Raw genomic sequence first — 20,909 nt, 5'->3', positions numbered from 1 at the left:
CAGGGTCTTGCTCTGCCTCCCATGCTGGAGTGTGGTGGCATGACCACAGTGCACTGCAGCCTTCAACTTTTGGGCTCAAGTGATCCTCCCACCTCAGCCTCCTGAGTAGAAGGGACTGCAGGTGTGTGCCACCATGCCTGGTTAATTTTCGTTTTTGTTTTTTTTTTTTTTTTTTAGAAACGAGGTCTTGCTATGTTGCCCAGTCTGGTCTCAAACTCCTGGGCTCAAGCAATCCTCTTGCCTCAGCTTCACAAAGTGCTGGGATTGATTACAGACATAAGCCACCATGCTTGGTAGAGTTGAGAATTTTTAAACCTGCCTAGCTATTTTCCCACATTTTGTGTCCTACAAAATAGACCTTCAAATACCCAAAGGATGGAAAAAAGGAGGTAGAACTGGCCTATGTTGCTCCAAAGGACTAGGACCAGTAAGCAAGGAAGCTCATTTGAGTTCATTTTAAGTTTCCTAATAAGCAGGGGTCTCCAATAACAGGACAGATAAGGCAGCTCACCAACACCAGCAGTATTCCTGCAAAGGTGCAATACCTACATGGGGTCTGTGGAATACTCCAGCACTGGGTGGGATATCAGGACTTCTAAAACTGAGATGCATTCAACCACCTAGATTCTACAAAGACCAAAACAAAACCGTCTTCACTTTTCTGAAACTGTTGGTGAAGGAGTCCCTTTCTCAGTCATTAACAAAAATAATGATCAGTTTTCCTATTTTAAACATTTAATACACTATTGAAAATATCAAAATGCATAAATCCAGAAACCCTGACTCTCTTCCAAACTCCCTATTTACGGCTAAAGAGAAGGGCTGCTGCAGTGGCTTCATGCCCTGCTGAGTATCCAACTGGTGAGCTGAACCTGGCCAACAGGTGCCCAGATATGACTGCCCCTCTACACACGACCACTCCAGCATCCATGGAAGAGGAACCTTCATACGCAAGCAGCCAAAAGCATTTTCCAGACCTCTTTAAGAAACTGGAGAATAGATGAAACAGGACAAACTTCAAAAGAAAAAAATTTTAGGATTAAAACAAGGGGAGTGAAGTGTGTCTAGGGACTCAGGACGACTAGGCCTGCCATCCACTGTCCCTTTCTCCATTAGCCTTATGGCCTTATAGTCAGCTGATGAGGTGAAATTGAAAATATACCTTGAACAAGAGATCACCCTGAGAGGAATAAGGCAGTTTCTCAAAAAATTAAAAATAGAATTGTCATTTGATCCAACAATACCACTTCGTGGTATATACCCAAAAGAATGAAAAGGAGAGTCTCAAAGAGTTATTTGTACATTCATGTTCATATTGTTATTCACAATAGCCAAAAAGTGGCAGCAACTCAAGTGTCCAGAGAGGGATGGACCAAGAAGCAAAATGCGGCATGTCCACAAAACGGAATGCTATTACCCCTTAAAAGGAAAGGAAATTCTGACACATGCTACACATGGATGAACCTTGAAAACTTTATGCTAAGTGAAACAAGCCAGTCACAGAACAAATACTGCATGATTCTAATTATATGGCACCTACAGTTGTCAAATCCATAGAGACAGAAACTAGAATGGTGATTGCCTGGGGCTGGGGGAGGGAGGAGTGCGGAGTTACTGATGGGTACAGGGTTTCAGTTGGGGAAGATGAAAAAGTTCTGGAAAGGACAGTAGTGATGGCTGTGCCACAATGTGAGGGTACTTAATACCACTAAACTGCATATTTTTGAAAAATTTAACACTTTAAAATGGTTAAAATGGTATATATGATGTTATGCATATTTTACCACAATTAAAGGAGCCACCCTGCAGTACTAAGAACTTTAGATGCATAAGACCCATATGTCCTCTTTATAATATTATTTTTTCATAGCTCCTGTGAGTCTGAGACTTTGAAAGGACAGAACCAGGTAGAGGCCCCAGCATCCTGGGAGGACCGCCCTGTCTCTCCGCCCAGGGACTCCCAGAGCGCCAACCCCAGCTGGATTCAGCGTAACCGCCCCCCAACCGCCAGCCCGGCTGAGGCCCCCACGGAGGGCCCTATGCCCACTGGGAGGTGCACTCAGAGGCGGGCGGCGCCGCGCCCCGAGGAAGCCGCCCTCAATGCCGAGGTGCGCTGCACGTTCTTCCAATCAAAGAGCCCCAAGGTCAGGTTCTCAAGGCCAGAGCCAACCGCAAAGAGCCTATTGCCTGTTGTCCCGCCCTCCCGTGCTGACGACTGGCGAGTTTCAAACCCGCAGGAGCCAATGAGGACGCGCAAACGCGCGGCACGCCGGTCTTGGCTACAGGCGCGGCGTTTGAAGAAAAACCGTCACTGAAGAGTCATGGTGGGGCCCGGGCCTACCGCCGCTGCAGCTGTCGGTGAGTATGACCGCGAATGAGTTCCCGTTATTCTCAGGCGTTGGAACACGGCCGGGGAAGTAGGAGGCCACCGAGTGAGTTCTTCCCGCAGAAGGTGCCCGTCCGCTCGCCTGCCTAAGTTTCCCCTGGGCGTTTTCCATCCCGGGAGCGCAGACCCGGCCACGGCCCGCAGGTAGACGTCTGGGCCCTGGGCGGCGGAGGCTGTGCGCAGGCTCAGATACCTCACGAGCATATTTCCAGAAAGCCCTGCAGCAGCTTTGCAAAGAGATGTCATTGTCACCACGTTCTGGATAAAGAAACTGAGGCCCCTTGCTCGGGTTTTCACCAGCAGTGGGAAGCAGCGCGCTGTTTTGATCCACATTTGGCTCCAGGCAGAGCCGGGCGTGATCCTCTGTGCCAGGAGGCGGGGTCTGGCTGAAGCCCGGAGCTCTCACTCCACACCTCTCAGCTTGCGGTGGTTAGAAGTTGATTGGTTAAATCTGCACCCAGGGCTAAGGCTTTTGCGTTCCCTAATCTCTTAGATGTGCTTGGAGCCCTTTCCTACCTTTCAAAATACTCATGCTCAGATGCCACTTTCTCCAAGATACGCACTGTAGTTATGTTTCATCCATTATTCCTGTTGATGCCTACGAGGTCCTAGGCACTTTACATAACAAGCTTTAAAGATAGGCATTTCTGTCTGCCTTACAGGCTCAGCAGCAGCAAAGTTTGCTAATTTGCTAGAAGTCACGGAGGTGGGACCCCAACCCCCTATGTCAGCCCCTACGCTCTACATTGCCTGCCAAGCTGTCTCTAAGGGTACATGAGCATGAGAGCAAAACAGGGCAACTCCGTTCAGATGAGGTTGAGAGTCGTTTGGCACCCCTGTCGTCTTTTTGTCTTCCTTCACATCATTATTTAATTTTAACCTTTTCCAGCCACCTACTCCCCTCATTTATGCCCCACCTCCGAACTCCCATACTTCTTTTCCGCTCTTATGGCCCTTAGATTTTACCTTATACTGTAATTATTGCTGTGTTTATCTCCACTACTAGTTTGAAAGTTCTTGAAGGCAGAAATTATTGACTTGTCATCCCCTCACAAATGGCTTGCGTAGAAAGTCACCATAGTATAGGTGTCTGCTGTGAGCAGACCGGGCATATTTTATCGTTAGTACCAACAAAGGAAGCCATATACGGGTTTGTGGGTAAAAATCATCATCCCTGTAAAAAAACAAAAGACATAAGACCAGGCCTAGCTCACCAGCTCAGGTGGGCCAGTAACAGAAATTCTTCAAAACAGACTGTTGTATCTGAGAACAGTGGCTGTGAGCTCCAGGGTTAGAAAAGCCTGTTTTCAAGTCCTGGAATTGCCACATATTAGCTGGGTAACTTTGGGCATGACATTTACCCTCTCTGAATTTCAGATTGCAAAAACTCATTGGATTGTTTTGTGGATTGAAAGAAATAATGTAAATTTAGGCCGAGTGCTTTGACTCACGCCTGTAATCCCAGCACTTTGGGAGGCCAAAGCAGGAGGATCACTTGAGCTCAGGAATTTGAGACCACCGCTGGCAACATAGTGAGATCCTGTCTCTACAAAAAAATGTTTTAAAATTATCCAACGTGGTGGTACACGCGTGTATTCCCAGCTACTCAGGAGACTGAGGTGTGAGGATTGCTAGAACCTGGGAGATCAAGTCAACAATGAGCCGTGGTTGTGCCACTGCACTCCAACCTCAGTGACAGAGGAAGACCCTGTCTCAAAAAAAAAAAAAAAAAAAAAAAGTAGTAAGTTTAAAGGACTTAGTGTAGGCCTGGCATATAAATGATATTGTTGATGTTGATGTTAACTTGAAGGCACATTTATAGGACTAGGGATTTTATAACATGTTGCAAAGCCAAAATCACTAGAGAAAAGTGTCATCTTTTAGAATATTAATGAACTGGTTAAAATCTTGAACTAAAGTTATGTCGTTTGTTTGCTTGCCTGTGTTGCAGAAGAGCGGCAGAGGAAGCTTCAGGAGTACCTTGCAGCCAAGGGAAAACTGAAGAGCCAAAACACCAAGTGAGTTTATCTGTCCACAGTTATGCAAGTTTTGTTGCCTTCTTTGTACTAGCAATTTAAAGCCTTTTTGAAACATGTCCCTTTTGCTTAAGAGTGTACTCAGACTGCATTGGGATTCTATGATAACGCAAAAAGAGCATTTCAGTCCAGGCATGACAAAAACCCCTGGGCAGTGCTTCGTCCATTGGCAAAGCTTTATGCATTGTTACTGTGTGAATCTCCAAAGGAAGGAGGGAAGAAGGGTCAGTATTACCTACCATGCTGGAAGCTTTGCCTGTTTCTGCTTTTCTTTTCTTGGGGAAGTTGATTCTCATGAAGGCAATTTTTGGTCAAGAACTTGAATGACCATGGTTCTGGCATTTCTTGCTAAGGCAGGAGAGCCAGTTACAATCAATCCTCCGTAGCAGAGTGATACCCTCCAGCCTAGTGGTGCTCTTGGGTCATTCTCTTAGCATTTACTGTTAAGGTAGACAGAACATGACCACTTCATTTTTATCCTTTGTAGATTCTTACCATCTTTGTCGTGTTATTTGTCCTTCTTTCTTAGCATTAATTAATTTTTTCCCCATTTGAGTTGCTAAATATTTATTTGAAAATTAATTTTTACAAAGTTAGCTTTCACCCTTTATTTTATCTTGGGTGTTTACTCACCTCTATTTCCTTGATTAAATGAACCTAATTCACTTATTCAACAAATATTTATTTAGTACCTATAACGTCTCAGTCACTTCTGATGCTAGAGATAATGGCGCTTAACAAGACACACATTCCTGCCCTCCCAGGGCTTTATGCTGTAGATGGGAGAGACAAACATCAAACAAGTCATAATCAAAGTCCTTGTTAGTCTAGCAATTGTTTTTGGTCCATGCAGATTGATTCCTTCTAAATTCGCCTCTGTTTTCCAATCCTTTTTCTGCATTTCCTGTCTCACTAGCTATATTTCATGTGTGTCTTGGTTTTTTTTTTTTTTTTAAATATCTCTTTTCCCCCCGAAAGTTAGAAAAGATAGTATTTGAAGATACTTAAAACAAGCAAATTTTTTTTTTTTTTTTTTTTTTTTGAGACGGAGTCTCGCTCTGTCACCCGGGCTGGAGTGCAGTGGCGCAATCTCGGCTCACTGCAAGCTCTGCCTCCCAGGTTCACGCCATTTTCCTGCCTCAGCCTCCTGAGTAGCTGGGACAACAGGCATGTGCCACCATGCCCGGCTAATTTTTTTGTATTTTTAGTAGAGATGAGGTTTCACTGTGTTAGCCAAGATGGTCTCTATCTCCTGATCTCATGATCCGCCTGCCTTGGCCTCCCAAAGTGCTGAGATTACAGGCGTGAGCCACTACGCCCGGTCGGAAATTTTTTAAAGAAACAGTTAATGGTTTTATTTGGCATTGTGTCTTTGGTGTCTGGCACATTGCAGTGCTCCAGGAATGATGTTTGAATGAGTAAGACTATATAAATATGAAGGAAACACATATATCTCATTAATATTGTGAGAATGCTAGATTAATGTATAGACAGTCTCTTTAAGGATCACAAGGCAAAAAAAGAGTAGGAGCAGTTGGTGGTCTCCAAGGGGGAGGATACAGAACTAAAGAAATGATGATAAGGAGACTTTATTGAATATAATTTTGAATTATTTTGCCATTACAGAAATTCTAATTATTTAAAATTCTATTCATAATTTTTAATCACTGTACTTCCCAAGCTTAGCTTAGAATCCTTCTGTGCTGAGGATTAATTTTAATTTGTCTTTTATAGGCCTTATCTAAAATCCAAGAATAATTGCCAGAATCCACCACCTTCTAAATCTGTAAGTAGAAATTAGTCTTTTTAAAAATATGCATTCATAAGTATGATTAGTAATAAAAATAATAAAGATGTTAGCAACCTAAAGAACATGTATTTGAAAGATATTTCTTACAGATATAAAAACAGTTTGGTTTAATAAGAGACAATCATTTTTTGAAAAGTACGACATACTGTAGTTTAGTTTTATTAACCAAGAAAAGCCTCAAGTGAACTTTAGTCCTCTTGATAGCTAACATTTATTGAATACTTACTGTGTGCCTGATACTTTTCTGACTTGCATTACCTCACTGAGTCTTCACAATCTTAAGAGGCTACTATTAGTAGCCCCACTTTACAGATGAGCAAACTAAGTTACAGAAAGATTAAATAGGTTGCATAGCTATTAAGTGACAAAGCTGAGAGCCTGTGATCTTAACCACTTTGGTATGCTGCCATGAAGTTAAATAGCTCAGTAGTCATTAAAAGAGGACATTTGCATTGAACCTTCCAAGCCACTTAACAAGTATATGCTTCCTAATCAGTTTAATTTAGCTACATTAGATAGAATGGTAAAGGATCCTTAACTTAAAATTTAAATGGAAGAAATTAGCCCTCTGAAAGAGGCACAGATTATTCATCTGCAATAAAAATCTCACCTTTAGTTTTTTAAAACATAGTTTTTATCTGTGTTTTGAAATGTAACTAAAATAGTGCTTCCTGAAGTGAAACATTCTCATTGGTGAGAATTTTAATAAGTTTTAATGATTCATTCACCAAATCACTTCAGTCATATTTCAGTCATATGCATATGCATATATAGACATATATATGTTGTATGTATACATGACGTCATTAGACACTGAAGGATAGCAAAATGTATACAAGGCAAAGTTTATGAACAATGATTTAACGTTTGGGAAGCACTGGGTTACACTTTTACTTTATGCAGATTGAACCAGTATAGTATGCAAGTCTTAAGGAAAAAGCTACTGGAAAGGGCCCTCATTCAGAGTTCCCAGAGGCTTCTCTGGAAGTTGACAATACTGACTTCAATACATCAACTCGTAAATGAGGATGATACCTACCTTATCTGCTTTACACAGTTGTAAAAGTAAAAAGTGAACTCAGGAAGAGAATTACAGAATTTAGGAGAAACTAAAAGCACGATGTAAATAATAGTCATCATTACAGTTATATAATGCTTGACAATTTATATAACACTTTCGATACATGACAACAACAACTAACACCCAGACGCTTTATATACATTACCTCACTCAGAACAACCCTGTGAGGAAGTTGGCCATATGCTTTAATGTCCAAACCAGGACACTTGAGAATAAAAAGCAGTACTCTTTGACCAACAGGCATAAATCAAAACTATCTTGTGAAAACCAGGATATATGGCATCCTTCCTAGATAATAGATACTTTTACTATTATTAATTTTGCTGTGAATCTAAACCTGCTCTAAAAAAGTTAATTTTAAAAAGTAATGAAGTACTGATACATGCTACAACGTGGGTAAATCTTGAAAACATGCTAAGTGAAAGAAGCCAGACAGAAAAGGCCACATATTACGTGATTCCATTTATATGACACATCTAAAATAGGCACATCTATAGACATATAGAGACAGAAAGTAGACTAGTGGTTGCCAAGAACTGCAGGGAGCAGAAAATGGGGAGTGACTGCCAACAAGTAAATCAAGTTTCTTTCTAGGGTGATGAATATGTTCTGGAATTAGACAGTGGTGATTGCTGTATAATAGTGTGACTATACTAAAATCCATGGAATTGTGCACTTACTAAAATGGTGAATTTTATGATTTGTGGATTATATCAATTTGTCTTTAATATAAAATAAAGCAACTAAAAAAACACACATTTGGAAGCTTTCATGCCAACATCCCTCCACCTCTTCAGTAAGCAATGATGGAGAGATCCGAGGTGTATATAAATGTTGGTGCTCAAAGATTAATCCAGATATAGCCATTGTGGATATACCATCTATCTCTCTGCCTCCCACTCCCAACTCCCCTATTTCACACCTAACGACACCACACACACCGCTGTCATCCAGAGTAGACATCTCTTTGCCCTTAACGCCAAATGGTTCTGGTTAGACATCCTTTACATACTCGCCAAGTTTATGTAGTGATTCTTCACAATATTTGTCAAATCAAAAATAGAGTGGTAACTCTAGCATTCCCATATCTTACCCTGGAAACATATTCCATAAATCTCTGTGAAATTCTCCTTTCTAAGTAATTGCTTTCATGAGAGATGCTCAGGAATTCATAGTGGCTTGCCCAATTACTTAGCATATGAATTCTAAACTCCCTTCCCTAGTTTTCAAAATTCTCTGTAATCTCGTCCTACCTTTCTTATCCAAACTTAAATCACATGACTAAACATTTGTTTATTGTTAACATAGACTCTAACCTTAAAACCCTGTCCTGGCTGATTTTACAAATATGACTATTAAGATGTTACATGTTTATTGAGAGCTGTGGCAGCATATCTCAGGCCTCACATCATCTGCCACCTATCTCCTTGTCATCGATCTCCAGGGATGAGACAGAGGTTCTTGAGTGATACTGTGATGTTTACAAAGGCAGTGGTTTAAGAAACTATGTGGCTATACAAAGTACTAGGAGAGATTTGTTGGGAGGTACCCTAACATAAGTTCATTATGTATGTATTTTTTCAGGGTCCTTTGGAGGGCACTTAGGATATAATAGGCATTCAACAACTACTGTTTGAGGCAAATTCATTTTTGAAAGAGCAAGTTTTGTATATTCACTGCATCTCTGCTTAATTCTGTCAAGTTAAAAGATTCTAATATATTTCTGATAGGAACTCAAGTTATAAAAACTACCTATTAGGACAGGTGCGGTGGCTCATGCCTATTATCCCAGCACTTTGGGAGGCCAAGGCGGGTGGATCACTTGAGGTCAGGACTTCAAGACCAACCTGGCCAACATGATGAAACCCCATCTTTACTAAAAATACAAAAAAGTAACCAGGTGTGGTGACATGCACCTGTAGTCCAGCCACTTGCGAGGCTGAGGTGGGAGAATTGCTTCAACCCAGGAGGCAGAGGTTGCAATGAGCCAAGATTGCATCACTGCACACCAGACTGGGTGACAGAGCAAGATCCTGTCTCAAAAAAAAAAAAAAAAAAAAAAAAAAAAACACAAAAACTACCTATTAGTGAGTCTTTCTTTCTTTACTTTCTGAGGATTAAACTTTCTTAGATGAAATTCTAAAAATGATTTTTTTTAGCATGTGTTAAACACAGTTATTATTTTAAAAACAATAAGATATGTTAAGAATTTTTTAATATGTATTTTCTTTGTTTTTTCAGACTGTTAGACCCAAAAATGATGTTACGAACCATGTTGTTTTGCCTGTCAAACCTAAAAGGTCCATCAGCATTAAACTCCAGCCCAGACCACCTAATACTACAGGGTCCCAGAAGCCGAAGTTGGAGCCACCAAAACTTCTGGGCAAAAGACTGACTTCAAAATGTGTTTCTTCTAACCCATACTCTAAGCCTTCTAGCAAGAGTTTTCAACAGCGTGAAGCTGGATCGTCCACAACAGGAGAACTGTCAAGAAAACCCGTGGGATCACTTAATATAGAGCAATTGAAAACTACAAAGCAGCAGTTAACAGATCAAGGAAATGCTAAATGTATAGACTCTGTGAATAATACCCATGTTGAAAACAAATCTTTCGATAACTTTCTAAAAGAAACAAACAAAGAGAACTTGCTCGATATCTCAACAGAACCTGAGAGGAAGCCAGATCCTAAATTATGTACCAGAAGTAAGCCAAAGACTGACTCTTATAATCAAACCAAGAACAGTTTAGTTCCTAAACAAGCCTTGGGCAAAAGTTCAGTTAATAGTGCTGTTCTGAAAGATAGAGTTAATAAACAATTTGTTAAAGAAACACAAAGCAGGACTTTCCCAGTAAAATCACAGCAACTCTCTAGAGGAGCAGATCTTGCAAGACCAGGAGTAAAACCCTCAAGGACGGTTCCCTCTCACTTAATTCAGACCCTTAGTAAAGTTCAGTCATCAAAGAAACCAGTGGTCAAGAACATCAAAGATATAAAGGTTAATAGGGGTAAATATGAAAGACCAAATGAAACTAAGATATGGTCATACCCTGTTATTGAACAGAGAGTGAAGCATACCAAACCCAGAACATACCCCAGTTTGCTTCAGGGTGAATATAACAACAGACATCCAAACATCAAGCAAGATCAGAAGTCCAACCAACTTTCTATACCTCAGACATCATGTGTACTGCAAAAATCAAAAGCCATAAGCCAGAGGCCTAATTTGACAGTTGGCAGATTTAATTCAGCCATTCCAAGCACCCCTAGCATAAGACCAAATGGAACCAGTGGTAATAAACATAGCAATAATGGCTTTCAGCAAAAAGCACAGACTTTGGACTCCAAGTTGAAAAAGGCTGTTCCCCAGAACCATTTTCTGAACAAGACAGCTCCCAAAACTCAAGCTGATGTCACAACTGTAAATGGGACCCAAACAAACCCAAATATTAAAAAGAAGGCAACAGCAGAGGATCGGAGGTACTTTGCTTTAATTCTAAGCTTTTGCAACTTAAGATGATAAGGCAAATTGACCATCAAGAAGACTAGGTCAGGAAATAGGCCGTAAATAATGGCTCCTAAGTAATTTTTAACTACAGTCTGAAAAAAGATTTGAAGCAAATATAACAAATATTAAGACTTGACAGGGCTAGGTGGTACATACATAATGTTATAAAACATTTTCTGTAATCGTATGCTTAAAATAGCTTTTTTTTTTTCTTTTTAAGAAATTGAAACAATGGATGAGTAAGAAGTATTGGTGCAGATGTAGACACTTGTTCAATAAGTGCCGTGCTAGACTGAACAGCAATAAAACAGATAAGTGAGTTCACATAGCTAGGAAGTGAGAAGAGGGTAATCTCTTGTCAAGCAAACCAGTGGTTAAGTTCAGAAAAGTTACCAGGGAAGAACCAGAAACTTCCATGAGTCTGAGTGGGCCAAGTTTTGGCAAGTAAGCTCAAGCAGGAGCAGTCAATACAGTTCAAATACAGAGTTCAGACGGTAGAAATCAAGATCTCAGGCCGGGCACGCTGGCTCATGCCTATAGTCCCAGTACTTTGGGAGGCCGAGGTGAGCGTATCACCTGAGGTCGGGAGTTCGAGACCAGCCTGACCAACATGGAGAAACCCTGTTTTTACTAAAAATACGAAATTAGCCAGGCGTGGAAATCAAGATCTCAGGTTGGTTAATATTAACATACATTGATTAAAACTGAGCCAGTGGATTTTGTACACTTTCTACCCAGGACCAAATGTAGTCTCATGATGTGGGTGAGCCTCCCAGGAGAAGCACATATGTATACCTGCTTGAAGTAGAAAATAAGGAAATTTCTGACAAGAGTGAAGGGAGCATGTAAAATTAGATGGTTGCTAAAAAGTGTAGCAGGGTGAAGCAAGGTACAGCTTGGTACAGCCCTGAACACCACCACCAAGCTTGCCCTCCTGAAGAGACAGTAAGTAAACAACTTAATTCAGGGTGCTATGATCAAGAGAGTAGGGCTGGAATGGCTGCTTTAGATAAAAGGATCAGTAGAGGTACTTTCAACAGCAACGTCTGAGCTGAGACCTAAGTCTGAGAAAAGACTGGTGACAAGAAGAAAAACAATCCTGAGCAGAAAGAGAAGTGAGTGCAGAGACCTTGAGGTGGTGAATAAGGAAGTCAGGGTCCCAGCCCTGGAACTCACAGTCTAGGTCAGACAACAGAGGATTGGTCATAAGACTGTGTTGCATGTTGAACATGTTTGATTACAAAAGAGAGGGAGTCTAGAGAGGGAGAGATTCATTCACTCATTCTGTAGGTGTTTCTTCAGCACCTGCAGTGTGCCAGGCGCTAGGAGACACAGCAATGAGCACACAGTGAGTCTTTACCTTTCTGGAGCTAATTGTTTGGTGTATATGTAGAAAGTACTAGAGAAACAAAATTATGGCATTGAGGTCCTAGGAGTAAGTTGCCTTTAGAAAGGGAAAGTTCACTCTTCGTTTATGATTAGAAGGAAGGCTAAGGAGATAGGAAAAATGCTAGGAACATGGAGGAAGCACATGCCAGATGTCTCACCTTGTATCATCAAGTAGGTGGTTGGAGTGAAGGTGAGGGGGGCAGTATTTGGGGCTGAAATAATAAATATTGCATGGATTTTGCTCTGGAGTCAGAAATGAGAGTTAATAGCATTCATTCATTCAAAAATTAGTTATTGGCATTCTGGAAAAACCAAAACTATAAAGACAAAAAACAGATCAGTGATTGCCAGGAGCTGGGGGTTAGGGGTGAGACTGACTACCAAGGAACGTGAGGGAATTATTGATGGTGTTGCAACCATCTTAAAGCTTGATAATAGGCTTAAATGACTTCATGCATTTGTCAAAACTCAGAATTGCACACTAAAAGGTGAATTTTACTGTGTGTTATTAAATACCTATGTGTGCTAGGCACTGTGCTGGGAACTGGACTGCCGAGGTTTCTGCCTTCATAGAGCTTACACTCTAGTGGAGGAGACAGAAAACCAACACATTGACTAAATAAGACACAGTAATTACAGGTAATTGCCTCTTCATGGAGGTGTCATTTGAGCGGAGGACTGAAGATGCAAGACCTTAAGGCAGGAATGAGTCTGGATCAAGAAACTTCAAGGAGGCAGGGTGCAATGGCTCACGCCTGTGATCCCAGCACCTTGGGAGGCCGAGGTGGTCAGATCACTTGAGGTCAGGAGTTTGAGACCAGTTTAGCCAACATTGTGAAACCCCATCTCTACTAAAAATACAAAAATTAGCCGGGTGTGGTGGCACGCGCCTGTCATTGCAGCTACTTGGGAGGCTGAGGCACAAGAATCACTTGAACCCAGGAGGCGGAGGTTGCAGTAACCTGAGATCATGCCATTTCACTCCAGCCTGGGCAACAGAGCAAAACTGTGTCTCAAAAAAGAAAGAAAGAAACTTCAAGGATACCTGAGCTCCTGGAGGGAGTGAGTGACAGGGAGACTAGTGTGATACGAGGTTAGAGAGGTAGGCAGGAGCCAGATTACACTGTGCCTTTCAGCCTTGGAAAATATTTTGAATTTTATTCCAAGAGCTGTGGAAAGTTCTTGGCAGTGACACAGCCTGCGGTGCCATTTACCAAAGTAAGAAAAATTTGGAACAGATGCAGAGATGAAAATCAATAACTTTGTTTGCGACAATATTAAATTTGAAATGCCTGTCAGACATCAAAAGATATCAACTAGGCGGTGGGTTTTACAAAGTTTGGGGATCCAGGGAGAGATCTGGACTGAAATGTACACTTGGAAGTCATTATTAATATGTAGTTGTAATTTAAAGAAACTGGAGCGCCTACATCCAAACATGAGGTCTACATGTCTTGGTGCCCCTACCCCCAAAAAGCAGTCTGTCACCTGTTAGAAGCTAGAGTGGAAGATGTGAACAGTGGGGGACACTTGGCACTATCAGAGACCAGCTACTTAAGAGCCCTGACTTTATAGGCCTAGCTTATGAAAGAGTCATGTCTGGTCAAGAGAGGGCTAAGGAACTAGGTGAAGTGGGTCAGTTTACACACCAAGACCTTATTGAGGGTAGAATGCAGGCTTGGTGGGTTTGGGTTGAGTGACAGCTTATGGGTGAGAGAAATGAATTGCTGAGTTAGTCATCTCAAAAATGGAGGGATGTCTTAGGAAAGCAAGTGTCAAGTAGCATATAGTGAAGTGAAAACTTTCGGAGAAAAATAATAATCACGAATTCTATTTGAAGTCTGAAGTGCTGGCCACGTGTGATCTTAGAATCTTGGTGTCTGCCTTCTCGTGGGTGGGCGCAACCCAATGCTGCCATTACGCATTTGTAAATTTTTTAATTCCATTCTCCTGATTTTGTCTGTAGTTGAAAGTAATTATACTGTATCTATACATATCATATACTTTAGCAGCTTGACTATGTTTAAAAATAAATAAATAAAACCACTCTCCCTTTAATTGAATTTCAGGAAACAACTAGAAGAATGGCAGAAATCTAAGGGAAAAACCTATAAACGGCCCCCTATGGAACTTAAAACAAAAAGAAAAGTAATAAAGGAAATGAATATTTCATTCTGGAAGAGCATTGAAAAAGAAGAGGAAGAAAAGAAAGCACAACTCGAACTATCCAGTAAAATTAACAACACTCTGACAGAATGTCTGAACCTCATCGAAGGGGTAAGTGAAGAAGATAAGCTCCTCCAGCTTTGGCCCAAAGTCTTATAATTTTTAAACATTTTCCTAAATATAATATAGGAGAGATAGCCTTCATCTAAGTAGAAATTTAGCTACTCTTGTAAATATAGAGTAATAATAATAATGACATACCCATAAACAGTGGCTTTTGTGTATCTGTGCTTTTATAAGCACTTAGCTAAGATTATCTCACATAATTATCATAACCACGGTTACTGTGACCACTTTACAAACAAAACTGAGGCACAAAGAAGTTGGAAAACTAATCCAAACAAACTGGCTCCAAAAGGAACTTTGCCTTCTTTGGGTATCAAGTTCTGAAGAGTACACATTTAACATTGATGAAACTGAGGTCAGAAGGCAAGTTTCTATGTAAAGTTGGAGTATTCTAAATACTCTGGGTAGCTACAAATAGTATTTAAATTTTATCTTGGATTCTGCAGATAAGGATAAAATAGATGGTAGGCAAAGAGTATGATCCTTAGGAGAAATTTTTCCTGAAGGAAAAATGTATTAATAAAAAATGATGGAATAAACTTCTATACTAAGATCCTTGCCTAAAGCAAAACTCATTCGGTCCTTTGGCTGGTAATGTTGAACATCAGCAAAAAAAGGGAAAATTTCAGTTTAAGTCTACTCCAGGCAACATTTTCACAACATCCAGTTAAATATTAACTATTTCTCCTTGTGGAATTAAACTTGAGTTATTTTTCTTATCCTCTTTTTTTTGTTGTTGTATTATTTAAAAAATGAGTACCTTTTTATTATTGCAATCATTTCAAGCAATGCAGATCAATGATCAGCCCTCTCCCTCTACAAACATATATACTTAGGCATCCCAAACTTCTCTCTGGAGATGACCACCATTGCCAGTCATTCTTTCTGTTTTCATGCATGTCCATACAGTATAGGTATGTAGAGAAATGAAGTATTATATTTTTGTGAGTTGCAATTCTTTTATTCACATTTTTATGTACTTTGGTTGTCTTTTCTTGTGTTTTCCTAGTACCAATGTTATGCTGACTTAGGCAGATTAGTTGAGTATTTCCTTTTTGCCCTATACACTGAAAATAGTTTGTATGACATGAGAATTATTTTTATTTTTTGAAGGTTTGATAAAAACTTGCCCATAAAAATCATCTGGACCATGTTTCTTTGGAGGATAATTTTGTATATATCCTCTCAATTTGTTATGGGGTCATTGCTCTATTTAGAGTTCATATATCTTGAGTCAACTTTAGTAATTTTGTGACTTTTTAAAGGGATTTTTTCTCATTAATCTTTTTAAAAGACCTCAGGTTTTATTGATTATTTTTTCTCTTGCATCAATGTCTGCATCTATTTTTATATTTATTGCTCTTTTCCTAGCTTTTTAATTGAAACCTTAGATCACTTAAAAGTGAGTTTTTTTTTTTTTATAAATATTTTCAATGCTATAGCAGATTTGCCTCTGAATTTTACTTTGGTCATATCCCTTAGATTTGACTAAGTAATGCTCTTTATCAGTCAGGATCAAGTCTGAAAAACAAACCACAGAAAGAATGTAATTGGTTACACAGTATCTTATGTGGGTTCTCTAGAAGTGGACCCTAAGAGGAGAATCCGTGTGGAAGTAGTTTATTAGGAAGACACTCCAGGGAAAACTAGGAGGGGAGTGAAGTTGTAGGATCAGAAAAGCGAATCCATGGATGGTGACTCTGGCACAGCTCCATGGGGGAGCTCTGGAGACAGTGTCCGTCACATCTTTCAGAGTCATCCTGATCAGAGGCAAGGGAGCTACAGTGTTAAAGCTTCCATGGTCATTTATTCATGGCTGCCTCGGGCGGACAAGAATTGTCAGGCACTTCTCACTCTCTGGGTACGTACAAGGGAGCACAGATGCTGGCTGTGAAAGCACACAGTAAGCCTGTGTGCACAAGATGCTGAAGGGATCAGAAGGGGTGTGGGTGCTACACACAGGGCTGACAGCACAGAGGAACCTGAGGTAATGTGGTGATAACTGCAGGAAGCAGCTTGTACCCACTGCTTCTAGGGGAACAAAGAGGTTAGGGTATCAGAACCAAGAAGCAGGAGAGACAAACCCTGGTAGAAATGGGACTCCAACTGTAAGGAAGGCATACTACCCAGCAGATGATGGAGGAGAGGCCCTGCAGGGCTGGGGGTCAGACTTTGAGGAAAAGATGCTATCCGTTTGGTGCTCCTGCTCTGAAGCTGCACAGGGAGGTGGGCTCTGAGGGGGAAAAAAAGATGCTAGAACCAACTGTTGCTGCCAGGGTGAGGGGACCATTGCTGGGGTGATGAAAGCAAATAGGAAGAAGCAAGTGTCTTCCTTCTCCATCCCTGCAGCCTCCCTCTCGTGCCCTCTGCTGGCAGAGCTGAGCAGGGAGCTGCTGCCCAGCAGAAAGTGTATTACAGAGTTTCATCCCGAGCATCACAAAGCAGAGGATGGGGTTTGGGGCCCATACACAAAAGCTTCATAACTGACATATCTTCTCATTGTTCATTTCTAAATAGCTTGAGATTCCCATTTTGAGTTCTTTAACCCAAAAAATAGAAGAGTATCTTTTAATTTCCAGATTTGTAGATTTTTTTTTCTGCTGTTAATTTCTAATTATAGTGCATTGTAGTTGGTGAATGCGGCCTATGTGTACTCTACTTCATGGATTTTGTTGAAATTTTCTTTGTGGCCTTAATATCTGATCATTCTTGGTAAATGTTCCAAAAGTGTTTGAAAATAATGTATATCCTATTTTGTTTATTTGATCCATTGCTTTCTGAAAGAAATATGCCAAAGTCTCTCACTGGCCCTGTGATTAGTCATTGACAATTTCTCTTCATATGTCTGTCAATTTTTACTTTCTATTTTTTAAAGTTATGTTGTTAGGTACAGAAAGATTCATGACTTGCTTTGATTTCTTTTGTCTGATTAATCTTGCCACACCTGCTTTTTGTTGTTAGAATATGTCTGGTAGCTCTTTTTCCATCCCTTTACTTTAAACCTTCATGGGCTGACTTATTTTAGGTATGTCTCATATAAATGCACACAGTTAAATTTTTTAAACAAATTTGAAACTCTCAGCTTTTAAAAAGCAAATTTAGTTCGTACACATTTATTATGATTAGTTGTATGTTTAAACTTATGCCTGCCATTTTATTTTGTAATTTAGCTTACATGAATTATTTTTTCCTCATTTCTGTGTTTGATCTAGTTTTATTTCATAAAGAAAAAAATACACTGAAATGAAAATAAAATGGTAGATGTAAGCTCAAACATGATTTGCAGAATATATATCATATTCTTCTTGCAGTTCCTTTTTTCATTTTTTTTTTTTTTTTTAAGAGACAGGGTTTCACTCTTTTGCCTAGATTGGAGTGCAGTGATGCCATCATAGCTCACTGCAACTTTGAACTCCTGGATGGACCCAAGTGATCCTCCACCTCAGCCTCCTGAGTAGCCAGGACTACAGGTACACACCACTACATCCATTATAGTTTACATTTTTTTGTAGACACAGGGTCTCACTGTGTTGCCCAGGCTGCTCTCAAACTCCTAGCCTCAAGCAGTCCTCTGCCTCAGCTTCCCAAAGTGCTGGGATTACAGGTGTGAACCACCCACTGCGCCTGGTCTGCAGTTACTTTTATTTCAAGTCTTTCATGTGAATTCTAAAGTTTACTCACTAGTACTTTATGATTTTTGAATGGCAAACCTTTTGAGTCTGTATTCTCGTGAAACTTGTTATTTTGCCTTCATGCTGGAATCATAGTTTGGCTGGGGGAAATTTCTTAATTTCAGCTTGTTTTCCCTGGAAAAATTTAAGTGGCTGCTTCATTTTCTTTCTTGCATCTGGAGTTGTTGATTTGTTAATGTGTCACATCAGTCTGATTCTCATTCCTTTATAGGTAATCCTTTTCTTCCCCTGTCTGGAAGCTTGTACAATTTTCTTTTTATCTTTAGTTTTCTATTATATTTTTTCTCCCATTCATCCTGCTTAACTATCTGAGAGCCTTTTCAACCTGAACAACTGCTTCTTTGTTCATTTCTTGAAATTCTTCTTCTACAACCACTTTGTGTGTGTAACTTTTTTCCTTCTAGAAACTCTCTTAGATGGATATTGGAATTATTGAGTAATGGATATATCCTTCAGAACTCTAAATGTTGTTTTTATACTGTTCACTTCATTGTTTTATTACACTGGTTTCTAGGAGGATTTCACAGCTGAATTTTCAGCTCACAAATGTATTCTTCAGCACTGTCCATGCAGTTATTCTGCCTTTCTATTGGTTATTTTTCATAACAGCCCATTCTAGTTTTAGGATAGCAATACTCTTATCACTCTGAAGATATTGACTGTGATACTCTTAAAAGTATTCCTCTTTGCTCCAGTGTTCATTCTTGTTTGTTGAGTTTTATGCCTCTTTCATGTAGTGTTGGTTTTCTCAAATGTTAGTGATTCAATTGTGAACTTACCTTTGCGTCTCTCCCATTTCTAGCAGTAGAAGGTGCTGCTTGGCTGAGTGTGCCAGTACCTGGATTTCTGGGCATGGTAATGCTCCCCATTCCTCTGGGTCCATGTCACTGTCCTGCTTGTGGCACAAGCCAGAAGGGAACCAAACCAGTGAATCCATTTCAAAGTATCTTTTTGTGGGATTTAACCCTCTTTCATAAACACCTGCATAAATCCGTGACACTTACACATGTACACCCCTATGACCTTCGCATGCCTACGTCGTTCTTTACACTGCTATTAGTCCTATGGAAATTCTCATCACTACTCAGTGTTCTCGTTATTGTAAATATGGAATATTATGAATATGTAAATGTTTACTCTAGGATCTGTTTTGTTTTTGTACCATGTAAAAATGAACATATTTCTTACCTTCAGCTATGATAAACATTTTCTATTTGGTCTCATATAACTCTTAAAATTTAATGATGAGGAAGCCAGGCACAGTGGCTCATGCCTGTGGTCTCAGCTACTCAAGAGGCTAAGGTGGGAGGATTGCTTGATCCCAGGAGGTAGAGGTTGCAGCGAGTTGTGATCGTACCACTGCACTCCAGCCTGGGCAACAGAGTGAGACCTTGTCTCAAAAAAAAAGAAAAATTAGGCCAGGCATGGTGGCTTATGCCTGTAATCCCAGCACTTTAAGAGGCTGAGGTGGGCGGATCACGAGGTCAGGAGATCAAGACCATCCTGGCTAACACGGTGAAACCCCATCTCTACTAAAAACACAAAAAATTAGCCGAGCATGTGGTGGCATGTGCCTGTAGTCCCAGCTACTTGGGAGGCTGAGGCAGGAGACTTGCTTGAACCTGGGAGGTGGAGGTTGCAGTGAGCCGAGGTCACGCCATTGCACTCCAGCCTGGATGACAGAGCAAGACTCCATCTCAAAAAAAAATAATTATTATTAATCTCAAATCATTCAAATGGATAATTAAAACAGGTGCATTTTATTACATATACATTGTACCTCAGTAAAATTGAAATTTTTTTAAAAGTTCAAAAATAATAGTGATCAAACCAATTTCTGCATACCTGCTGTAATAAATATCAGGAGATGTGAGACTAACAGTGAAGTGGTAATAATTACCTCTGGATATTTTGGTTTATTTCAGGGTGTACCTTCTAATGAAATACTTAACATATTGTCCAGCATTCCTGAAGCTGAGAAATTTGCTAAATTCTGGATCTGCAAAGCAAAGTTGTTGGCAAGTAAAGGCACCTTTGATGTTATTGGGCTATATGAAGAGGCCATTAAAAATGGGGCAACAGTGAGTATCTGTCTTGGGTGGGTAACTTCTTTAAATTCTCTTTCATGTGAGTTCTCTGTTGTTGTTTGTAATATGATGGTTAGAAGTTTGCAACATCAATATCCAACACTTATAAAGTCATACCTTACCATAAAGAACTTAAAAATATATTAAACCCAATACATCAACATCCTTAAATCAATAATTCAGAGCCATTGCATGAAATAACTTTTAATTCTAAAATTTAGAAAAAAAAAACCATATAATTATTATTTACAAAAACTGCATTAAATAGTTTTATAATGCTTTTCATTAAAATGTCATTTTCCGTGTCATGTTCCATATTCTGTGTGATACCTTTTTCCATAATGGTTCAAAATCAGAATTGTACATGCACATAGTTTAAGCAGTCAAGTAGTTTGATAAGTTTCGTTCAATAAGACTTCTGCCTTCCTTCCCTCCCATTTTCCCCTTCCTAGAGCAAACTGATTATTTATATTAACCTCTATAGTTTCAGAAAACGTGTTTCTGTTTCTTGATTTTTCAGTTTTAGATATGATTTATGGACTTCCAGCTATGCAGAGTGAAGATTTAGCCCTCTTTCACACATACATACACAGATCCCCAGCACACACAAATACACACACCTATTTACC

General features: G+C 39.9%; 1 protein-coding gene across 2 annotated transcripts in view; it reads left to right on the top strand.

Annotated features, from left to right (window-relative positions):
• The window catches only part of CKAP2L (cytoskeleton associated protein 2 like), a 30,512-nt gene continuing 9,603 nt past the window's right edge, over positions 1-20,909 (top strand). For both annotated transcript variants that reach the window (XM_054547938.2, XM_002811787.5), the window contains exons 1-6: positions 1-2,358; positions 4,338-4,404; positions 6,157-6,208; positions 9,555-10,792; positions 14,279-14,486; positions 20,119-20,274. In XM_054547938.2, the coding sequence (XP_054403913.1) occupies positions 2,322-2,358; positions 4,338-4,404; positions 6,157-6,208; positions 9,555-10,792; positions 14,279-14,486; positions 20,119-20,274 (1,758 nt within the window). In that variant the 5' untranslated portion in view covers positions 1-2,321. The remainder of the gene's footprint in view (positions 2,359-4,337; positions 4,405-6,156; positions 6,209-9,554; positions 10,793-14,278; positions 14,487-20,118; positions 20,275-20,909) is intronic.

This window comes from Pongo abelii, chromosome 12, assembly GCF_028885655.2.
Source record: "Pongo abelii isolate AG06213 chromosome 12, NHGRI_mPonAbe1-v2.0_pri, whole genome shotgun sequence".
NCBI classification, from domain to species: Eukaryota; Metazoa; Chordata; class Mammalia; order Primates; family Hominidae; genus Pongo; species Pongo abelii.
This window is presented reverse-complemented; position numbering and strand designations above follow the sequence as displayed.